General features: G+C 34.7%; 2 protein-coding genes across 2 annotated transcripts; one reads left to right on the top strand and one right to left on the bottom strand.

Annotated features, from left to right (window-relative positions):
* Positions 1–1,075: 1,075 nt before the first annotated feature.
* On the top strand, positions 1,076–3,781 carry LOC123910232 (glucan endo-1,3-beta-glucosidase-like). The gene is made up of 3 exons (XM_045961323.1): positions 1,076–2,314; positions 2,856–3,186; positions 3,368–3,781. The coding sequence occupies exons 1-3, from the start codon at positions 1,256–1,258 to the stop codon at positions 3,529–3,531; spliced, it is 1,554 nt and encodes a 517-aa protein (XP_045817279.1). The 5' UTR covers positions 1,076–1,255; the 3' UTR covers positions 3,532–3,781.
* Positions 3,782–5,150: 1,369 nt separating this feature from the next.
* On the bottom strand, positions 5,151–9,932 carry LOC123908219 (vesicle-associated membrane protein 721-like). Its single transcript, XM_045958786.1, has 5 exons — positions 9,511–9,932; positions 9,067–9,208; positions 8,850–8,970; positions 5,658–5,720; positions 5,151–5,480 (listed from the first exon to the last, which is right to left on the bottom strand). Exons 1-5 carry the CDS (start codon positions 9,704–9,706, stop codon positions 5,340–5,342), a joined length of 663 nt encoding a protein of 220 aa, XP_045814742.1. The 5' UTR covers positions 9,707–9,932; the 3' UTR covers positions 5,151–5,339.
* Between the last annotated feature and the right edge of the window lie 1,357 nt (positions 9,933–11,289).

Here is an 11,289-nt window from a genome sequence, read left to right as displayed (position 1 = left end):
GTTCGGTAGACGATGTTGAATTTGAAGATCACAAGTAGATTTCTGCAGAATTAGTAATTGGACAGACCTTCACTAAAACGGTAATTAATCTCTCTCTGTAACTCCAAATTTAGTGGGGTTTGATTCTGTGGAAAGCTAACTCGATTACGGTCATTTCAGTAGCCATTTGGTGAATTATGGATCCAAATTGAGTTGTATGCGAAGCTTTAAAGTTGTGACTCGAAAGCAGATTTTTTGCAGAATTTTGGGGACATACCTTCACTAAAACGGTAATTAATCTCTCTTTGTAACTCCAAATTCAGTGGGGTTTGATTATGTGGAAAGATAACTCGATTACGGTCATTTCGGTAGCCGTTTGGTGAATTATGGATCTAAATTGAGTTGTATGCGAAGCTTTGAAGTTGTGACACGAAAGCAGATTTTTTGCAGAATTTTGGGGGACATACCTTCACTAAAACGGTAATTAATCTCTCTTTGTAACTCCAAATTCAGTGGGGTTTGATTATGTGGAAAGATAACTCGATTACGGTCATTTCGGTAGCCGTTTAGTGAATTATGGATCCAAATTGAGTTGTATGCGAAGCTTTGAAGTTGTGACTCGAAAGCAGATTTTTTGCAGAATTTTGGGGGACATTCCTTCACTAAAACGATAATTAATCTCTCTTTGTAACTCCAAATTCAGTGGGGTTTGATTATGTGGAAAGATAACTCGATTACGGTCATTTCGCTATCCTTTTGGTAAATTATTGATCAAAATTGAGTTGTGTGCGAAGCTTTAAAGTTGTGACTCGAAAGCATAATTTTAGGGGGGGCAAAATCCAACAAATTATAAAACAGGGAGGGTAAAAGTCCGCGTTTTAAAATAGGGGGGGTAAAATTCCGATTTAATCAAAACAGTGGGACAAAACTGCATTTAAGCCTTTTTAAAAAATCTTAAGACACCATATATTCTTTGAGGTACCAGCCCTTTGCTACTCCTTTTTTTCAAAAAGGAAAAAACAAAAACAAAAACAAAAAGTTATATTTATATTTTTTTATTTTGGATAAAATATCTATTGAGTTTATAGTATTAAATTATTAACATAAACCCTTTGGCAAAGGCTCAATGCTCAAACTTGAAAGGGAATAATATTGACTTTGACTCAAAACTGGACCCCACAGTTTGAACTTTGGTCCAATCAATTGTACTTATCAATAATTCACTTTCCACTTAAAACTTTTTTCATTCCTCAAAGATCTTTCCCACTCCCTCAACATGGCAACTCCATTTCACATTCTTCTCCTTCTCTCAACTTCCCACCTCTTCTTTCAACCCTCCTCCTCCACCACAACCAACTCTATCGGCGTCAACTACGGCACCGTCGCCGACAACCTCCCATCCCCCTCAACCGTCGCAACTTTTCTCAAATCCCAAACCACCATCAACCGCATAAAAATCTTCGACACAAACCCCGACATCCTCCGTGCCTTCGCAAACACAAACATCTCCGTCACCGTAACCGTTTCCAACGCCGACATCCCTTCACTCACCAAACTACCCTCCGCTCAAAAATGGATAACCACCAACATCCTCCCTTTCCATCCCAAAACCATCTTTAACCGTATCGCCATCGGTAACGAAATTCTCGCAACTTCCGATAAAAACCTCATAGCACACATTCTTCCCGCCATGAAAGCACTTCACCAAGCTCTAACACTTTCAAATCTCACTCACATTCAAATCTCATCTCCTCACTCACTCGGTATTCTATCATCCTCCGAACCACCGAGTGCTGGAAGTTTCCGCCGTGGCTACGACCGTACAATCTTCGCTCCTATTCTTGAGTTTCATCGTCAAACTAAATCTCCTTTTATGGTTAACCCGTATCCGTTTTTCGGTTTCGCACCAAACCGACCCGAAACATTAAACTATGCTTTGTTTAAACCAAACGGTGGCGTTTTTGATAAAGTTACAGGGATAAACTATACAAACATGTTTGATGCTCAAATGGATGCGGTTTATTCGGCGATGAAGAAACTTGGGTATGATGACGTGGAACTGATTATTGGTGAAACGGGTTGGCCTTCTTTGGGTGATCCGGGTCAACCCGGTGTTAGTTTGGAGAATGCGGTTTCTTATAATGGGAATCTTATTAAGCATGTTAATTCTGGAAAAGGGACTCCTTTGATGCCTAATAGAACTTTTGATACTTATATTTTCTCATTGTTTAATGAGAATCTTAAACCTACTGTTTCGGAGCAGAATTATGGGTTGTTTAAACCGGATCTTAAACCGGTTTATGATGTAGGTGTTTTTACCCAACAACATCAAAAGGTACCTATACATTTTTTTCAATTATTTATTTATTATTTTAATGGAGAATCCCTGTGTCGATAGTAGCACCAGTATCTACTGTTTTAGACCTTTACGTGACAAATTAGTATACGACATGTTTTTATGTAAGTACAATTGTACCCATACTTCATTCACATTGTTTTGTTTAGAATTTGAATGTTGGGGGGTTATTTTGGTAAGTTTGCTCTCTTTTTTTATTGTGTGACACATTGCCACTTGCCAGCTTTTGGTTAAAATTTCAAAGGCAACAATTATAATATTTGACTTGAAGCAATTACGTACTAAGGTTTCACATGGTATTACTATTATTGTTGTGTTGGCACCTGGCATTTATTTTACATGGTTTGAGAGGCACATGCTAAAATTCTTCCAAGTGTAAAATGCCAAAATTCTCGTACTCTATACTGCGTTTTAATAATTGAAATTAGTATTAGTACTATTATTTAGTGCGTGACAGTGTGAACTATGGGGTATACGGTATTGGACTATTGGGGCTAATGGAATGTTGTTGTAACTATAGGCAATGAGTCCCGCGTCTGGGCCCACGACAATGGGTCCAGCATCTGAACCCGCAGTTATGGGTCCGGCAGAGTCACCAGAATCGTCTAATTCAAAGAAGTGGTGCGTACCAAAGATGAATGTTAGTGAAAAGGCGTTGCAAGCCAACATTGACTATGTGTGCAGCAATGGGATAGATTGTGGGCCTATAAAGAATAATGGGACGTGCTTTAAGCCCAATTCACTGAGGTCCCATGCGGCCTACGCCATGAACGCATATTATCAGAAATCTGGCCACCATGATTCGGACTGTGATTTTGGACACACTGGAGTCATTACTTACACAGACCCTAGTAAGTTTACTTCTTTTTTTCTTCTATTTATTATTGACAAATTTTAGACCATCAAACTAAATTGATTCCAATAAACTAAATTAATGTATTCTGTAGTTTCGAAGTTTTTCCTTTTAGGATTTCGGCCTTGATGTATTCCAATAGAAAAGTTATGAGAATGTGCGTGCTTGGTTTGGTGCAGGTTATGAGACGTGCAAGTATCCATATGCATCTACAGATGCAGGGAAAAAAGTTAAAAAGCCCGATTCAGGTGGTGGTGACTCACTCAAATCTGCCACTTCAAGCCTTAGATTAGATGACTTATTATTTCATCTTCAATTTCTTATTTGTCTATGGTTTCTCTAATTTATATAATGTTTATGTTCCTAATTAATATTATTATTATTATTATTATTATTATTATTATTATTATTATGGTTAACATATGCGATTTGGAAATAGATATTTGTTTTTTGGGTTCCTCTCGCATCAACTTAACCTTAGATTAGTTGGCAAATAGGAAGGGTATTTGTAAGACTAATGCACATACTGATATGATATGTATTTTATATTTATTTAGTTTATTTATAATTTGTACTACTATAATTTTTATGAAGTCATTGGAAATATTGTTTTGAATGGCAAACTACGAAATTATTAACCAGTTGAAATCGGAAATTATTAAATAAATAAATTAAATAAGCTAATAAAATAAAGTAGAATTCAACTCAACACTAAATCCACATTCCAATAGAAAAAATTACAAAAATGTCTATTGTATATGTCTCAAGCCTATTTACCACAACTCTACATGTAAAATAGATTAAATTATTCTTTTGATCTAAGTTAATTTTATGTTTCACTTTGGTCTCTTAATTTATTTATTTTTGTTTCGTTTTCTTCTAAGTTACGATCATTATATAATTTGGTCCTTTACATTTTTTTTCTTTCATTTTAGTCTTTTAAGCAATGCATCGATCCTTTAAGTTATAAACTTTGGACAATTTAGTTCTTCTATTAGAGACCAAAATATGCTAATGATCGTGGTTCGCCAATTTGTTTGCGCAACAATTACGTTCCCTAAAAACTTGTGAGAACAATAATTTCATATTATGAGAAAAGCAATGGTTCCACCTATTTTTGAGATCCCAAGGGACTATGCAGAAGTCCCAAATGAAAAATCGAAAATGGCCACTTGAGATCCCAAATGAAAAATCGAAAATATCCAAAGGAATAGTTAAATTGAATGTGAACTAAAAATAGCTCAAGGGTCAAATGAATGAACCGCCCGGAGTTCGTATGGGAGTTGGTTTAACTGTCCTAACTATGGTCGAATATTTCCGAGATATCAATGAACGAGGCATCCTATTTATCAACAATATTTTCTGCTTTGTCCAAGCCGGATCGAAATATCAACCTTATTGGGTCGAATGCCTTCCGCTTGTGTTCGACAAAAAGAAGCTCTATTGTGAAAACTTGTATTTTGTCTTATTGAATAGGAATAAATAATCATTTCACTGTAAAAATAAATGATAGATTTTTTTACAACAATTTGTATAAACAACTATACAAATTGAGTGGTATAGTTAATTCAATGGAATGATTAACTATACCACTCAATTGGGTGAGCACATCTTGAAATGATATTGTTTAATTCAATGGAATGATATTCATTTAGTCTCGTTCAACAAATAAACACGGGTTTCACAACAACAAAAGGTTGAAAAATACACACGGTTGCCACAAAGTAGAAATTAAAAATATAAGAAAAACTTGATAACATCTCTTACATTTGAAGGCATTTTTTTCCACACTCAATTTCCGTTGATAAGTCAATTCAAAACAAGGGACAAAAGAAAAACTTGATGACATCTCTTACATTTCCGTTGAAGGCAAGAAAACATTCATACACAAAGTGATAAACAAGGAACTTAAATTGCATGAATAACAAGATGGGTCAGGTAAATTGAAATGGAACTACAATATTCAAGCAAAAAAGCATATAGAAGCAATCTTATATCATCATCTTCATACTGTAAAAGCTTTAAAGGTATACAGGTTCTGATATCTTGACTACATACAAAATCATGCCATCCACCTGATATCTTTCCTCATCATATATATAATCACAAGAAAGTCAGAAATAACAAGATAAATGTCTCGGCAAGCAGCGTTTATTTATTCTTGAGAACAATTGGAAGGACAATTATGAGGATCAGGGCTATCAAAATTGCCAATACAATCAGCTTTATCTTCATATTTTGCAGCCACATCTTTCTACGGATTTTAGTCCCCGAGTTCCTGAAGTCTTGTGCCTGTCTCAAAAACAGCAAGTGAGAAAACAATCTTGTGTTGAATGGAAAGGGCAGATCTTATCATGACAGTCAGTTTGCCATCAATTATTATAAATAATGATTTAGAACTACATAGAAAATAGTTCTACACATTAAAAGACTAAAGTTCAAGACCTTCCAATCTCACGATTTACTAACCTGGTGATGAAGGTTCTCAGTCTTGTCAACCAGAAGCTCAATCTTTTCCCCCCTGTCCAGGACCTACATTAAGGTTCAAACACGTCAATACAACCTAACAGAATATCAATGATTATTAGACAACTAATCAGGATTGCAGGCATAGGATAATTTGACTGATTTTTCTCTCTACTTTTATTCTGATATGTACAATTGGTGTGGTCTCTCCTTTTCTATACCATACAAATTGTATAATTAACAGACAGATATTCACTCCTACGATATGCTCTTGAAATACACAAAATTGTAATTTTCATTTTTCATGTCTACAGTAGTAAATATTTGGTAGTTGTGAATAGTTGACCGATATATCTGGGTTTTCTATAGGAGTATAATTTAGTTTTGGCCCAATGAAGAATTTAACTTTTAAGTGTTATAATCAGTAAGCAAAGCACAACAAAAGCCATGTAAAAAAATTGAATCTATTATGAAACAAGAGTAAGTGTGCCTTCAAAACTTCCCTAAAATCTACCTAACTTAATAAATTTTCAACAAGGATAATGAGAGGTCAGTGAACATTGTTTTCAGCCATATTGTAGCTAGATTAGTTTATCTACTAAGAGGATCATGAAAGGAATCAAACCTAATTTATTGCACAACCTATGGGCTATGGCTACACTACATTAAAAAAGCATTGAATCAATTTGATCACAACTTTTGAATATGGAACTCAAAGGCATCAAACAGGATGTGACACTCAAAGCATAGAACTACAATGAAATACAAGATAACCAAAATATGTTAGGCCGCCATCAACAACACTTGAAGGAGATAGTTTCCCTTGCCTAGCTCCTTGCGTCCATGAAAGCAAGCCATAGGCTTACCACGTAAAATCACTAAATATGTAGGTAGAAGGACAACAGGAATCCACTTTCTCCATTTAGAACCAATGTACTACCAGTCAAGAAACTTAAAAAAAAACCCAACTCACCCGATCACAAGCTTCCTTAAAATCCAACCTAACAATTAATTATATAATTATTTTCCTAGAGAAACAGCATCCACTACTTCATTAGCTATTAAAAATAGCAGTCTAATATTTGTTTTCTGCAATAAAGGAATTATGGTTCTTCAAAATGATACTCTGTATGTGATATGATAACTTCTTTCAACTAAAACACTGACAAAACATAGAAGAATGGAAACTTAGTCGGTTCCTTTTTTTTCCGCTCCTCTGAAACCCTAGTTTTTGTGAACATTCCTTTTATTTTTTGACACCCAATTGAACATAAAAAAAATTCCCCTTTTTTGTTCTTATATTTATAAAATTTCAAGATCACATATAAACCCTCGTTTATTTGCAGCTTTTTGTGCAAGGAAAGTTGCATGACTGACTAAACATAGTTCACATGTTGAAATCCAAAATGCAATGAAAAATATCTCCACAAAAGCCTGATTATCCCAGATCCACATTTAACATGTCTAAGCTGGATTTGTAGAAATATCAGTGCTATACAAGTTTAAAATAAAAATAAATCAAATCATGTTCCCAGAAAAAATTTCAAAAATCATTCCATTTAGTACGATACTGACACAGAAAATAGCTTAAGCTGTATCATATAAATGATGTATGGTACGGTGCACACTGACAATACAAAATCATAACCAATGTTATTGATGGCAGACCAAGGCGGAGAGCCGAAAACACGACATATGGTGCCGCAATAACCAAGTATTCCGCCGTGGCGCTGCCATCCTTCACAAAATGACCATATCGGTTCCAAAAATCCTCCTCCAATATCCGCCATGGCCAATATAACTAAGTCATAACTGAGTCCCAATATCAGCTTATGTAGGAGCTAATACAAAAGTAACCAAACAAACTCATGGGTCATAAAATTGTTCTAAATAAATAAATGATAGTATACTAATTCATCCTGTTGTTTGTCGACACTGAACAATAATTTCATGTGACGTGTAATATTATCATAGTAAAAAAATATAATGTTTTAAGAATAATGTCTTTCTTCCACTTCTTAGACTTTGAGGCCCCAAAAAATGACTGGATCAAACCTATGTTTCAGAAGTACAATAGCAGAGAATGCTATAGTAAAATGAGATGTGGATAGAGTGAGCAAGTGACTGTATGAAGCCTGTGTATCAGAAGAATGAAAACAGAGTACTGTAATACAAAAAAGAGTGCAGAGTGAGTGGGGGACTGTGTGTAAGGGTAGCCCTGGTTTTAGAATAATGAGATTGGAATGATGAATTAATCAAAATAGTACATCAAGAAGTGATAAAGTGGTTTGGTGGGAGGAACCTGAGGGTTGGAGATATAAGCAATTGTGGGTTCAACTCCCCCCCACTAATATTTCTAACCAGGGTAATCATAACTGGACTAGATCGGCCTGTTCGATTGGTTGACTTGGGAACCGGACCTGTGTCCGGTCCAATTAGACGTTAAATCTGGCTGGCATAAGAACGAGACTAAAAGTTGGTAAGACATAAAAACCAGCAGTCGACCGGTTTATCGCAATTAACAAATCACACACACAGAAATGAGAATGGATATTGATTGGTTAATGGCTCACATCTGCTTTTTATATTTGACATATTATACTGCTTTCTTATATCTTCGAGGTGGGACCCCTGCGATTTCATTTAACTTTCGTAGTCCAAATTTTGGCTTTTATAATTCTTTCTGTTTGTGTCTCACTTCAGTTTTGATATAGTGAATTATTATACAGCAACGACAAAATAAGTAAATCTGAATTCTTACTCTTTTAGTATATCATTGTACGTGTTAGTTAAATATACTAGGCTTAAATATATTTTTAGTCATTGTAAAATGAGGAAACTAGAACAGAAAGACCGAGAGCAAGCCGGACTTTTGAAATTCAAAGACTTGGTTTTATGAATTTCAAACGTAACCTAACAAATTGTGCAGAGTGCAGTATAAATCACTAGTTTAGGAGTCTAACTCTTGTATACCAATACACATACAACTGGTTACACTAACTTCATGGTCTCATTTATAAGGTTCAGTATTCATATGTATATGTTTTCTCAAAGATTCACTATTCATGCTATGCTGTCTTTTCTGTTTTTATAAATGTTTTAAACAATCAAATTATGATTCTTTAAATTACAAAGCTATTATATCCATCCAACTCATGTCGTATAATCCTCTTAAGTTAAAGGAAATGAGTATACCTTCTCAATATTCTCCATCATGACACCTTTGACTTCAGAAACCTGAGCTTTCACCTTTGCAAGCTTGCTTACCTCCTCAGGGTGATCAACACAGTACTGCATATGTTCCTTCAACTTAGGCCTGCACAAGTAAAGATCAAATCACATAAGCTTTCTTTTTCTTTAAACAACACAATCACAACAAACCCTCAATCATCAAACTCAAAACATTCAATACCCAAAATCCTTATTCAGACTGTTAGGTGCAGCTGTAGAAGCCTTCCCACCGCCATATTTCGCAACAAAATCATCCTTCACACGCTCCAGAAAAGCCACAGGCACTTGTCTTCCAACAGATTCATCCGCAACAACACAATAGGCTACAAACACAACACATCATAACATCCATAAAATGATTACTATAAATTACTCACCAAACTCGACACGGAACTTAAAAATTAACCTCTACATGATTAATTAATTAAACATATAAAACATGAATTTCAATAAAGTACAACCCTAACCTAATATCACTTTTTATAGTAAAATTAGCGAGCATATACTGATGTAACTAATTTCTAGGTTATCGATTTGTTCATAAAAACGTGTTTAGGACTGCGATTTTGATAGATCGGAAATGAAAATGAAATGAATTAGGATGAGAAAGGTGAAAAGTACGAACTGTAGCCATTATCGACGAGGTAATTGAAGGTGTGGCCATCACAGTTGTAGGTGAATTTGTTGTTGGAAGCTGGAAGCTTCTGAAGGCACTGAAACGCGATCGAGTTGAAATTTCCGCTGAATTCGGTGTATTCAGAGAGAATCACGCTTCCGCGAGAAACGAAGGCGTAGATCAAAGATTTTTGGTTCTGTCCCATCTTCTTCTCCACAGATCTATCGAACAACGGTTTCTTCTGATGGTGGTGATGCAGTTAGCTATATTCTCTCCAAACTTTTCTTTTCTTTCTCCTTTCTTTTCTCTTCTTTTCTAGAGAGAGAGAGAGGGGGAGGGAATATAGAGAGAGAAAGAGTGAGAAAAAAGAAAGGGTTTTGCAACTGTTTATAAAGTGCTGCTGATACTTACAAAGCCGCGATTAGTTCGGATTCCTATTCCTATAGAGGAATCACAAGGTTTTTAATAATCAACTAATAATAATTTTCTAAAAAATAAATAATTGATAATAATAATAATAATAATAATAATAATAACAATAATAATAAATAATACAATCCCAAAAAATAATAATATAATGATCTGTCAAAAAAATAATATAATGATGAGTGTTTTTGTTTCAAAGCTAAGGAAAAAGGACCCCAAAAAAAAAAATAGAAGAAAAATTAAGCACTATGAAACCAAGTTTCAATTTCAATAGAGCATGTGAGTTTTATGAGATCATGTGTGGAGGAAAAGGATGGCCAAATTATTAAAGTCTAGAAGCATTAAGTTTAGCAAGAAAGTCATTATAATATTTTCTTTTAGAGAGTGCGAGTGAGGAAAACCTACTACTACTTCTAATTTTGATTAAAAAGATCTTTGAAGAATTAAAACAAAGTAGCATACTTGTAAAACCTTAGAATTTGAGCATAAAGATGTCAAACACAATTCATGAACCGATTGAGAGAATAAAATGTATCTCTTGCAATTAGCTTTTGGCGTTTGTTGTATGAATGGTATGTAAATTCTTTGGAATTGTATTTTTAGATAGTGGGATGGTTTTCTTAGTCTTTTGGGGTGTTTTTAGTTTCTTGCTTGTTGTGGGGACCTTGTTTTTTCTGTTGGTCATGGTAGTGATTGTATGATAATATGTGATTGACCATTGGCAAATGTACCAACTTTATCGTCAAATAATAACATTTATAAAGATTCGTCTCCACATGGATTTTTAAAAAAGTAAAAAGAATTAATTTAGGAAATAGACATAAAGTAAATTTTAGGCCAAATTAACAAAAGAGAGTTTGAGATATTTTTGAGATAAATTCAATATGAGAAAGATGGTTACGTGATTTCGAATCTCTATTTCTATTTGGTAATATGGCGTTATATTCCCTAGCAATTCCTTTTATTATCACGACAAATTAACCGTAAAGTAGTGAGATGTGCTTTCACATACTAAAATCATCAAATTCAATAAAAGACATATGTCCTCACAAGTTGGGAACTTGGGTTTGACTGTGGAGTCGAAAAACAAAGACAAAGCTTTGAAGGATGTTAAGGAAAAGGCTGAAAAATAATTTGAAGTCTCGACTGGAGAAGTCTAAAGATGATTTGAAATGAAAAACTTGATAGAACTCCCGCTAAGAAGAACAAAAATATTGAGATGAACCGGATGAAAACAACTTGGAGAAGGATATAGGAGATCTGAAGCCAAGTAGACCTGATTTGTCAAAACTTTCATCATTTATATGTATTTTAGTTTGGCTAAATTGCAGTCAGGGGCGGCGGCCTGCACACAAGTGTGGG

Source organism: Trifolium pratense, linkage group LG2 (genome assembly GCF_020283565.1).
Source record: "Trifolium pratense cultivar HEN17-A07 linkage group LG2, ARS_RC_1.1, whole genome shotgun sequence".
Taxonomy (NCBI): domain Eukaryota; kingdom Viridiplantae; phylum Streptophyta; class Magnoliopsida; order Fabales; family Fabaceae; genus Trifolium; species Trifolium pratense.
Note: the sequence above shows the minus strand (reverse complement) of the source record. Positions and strands in the feature narration are given on the sequence as shown.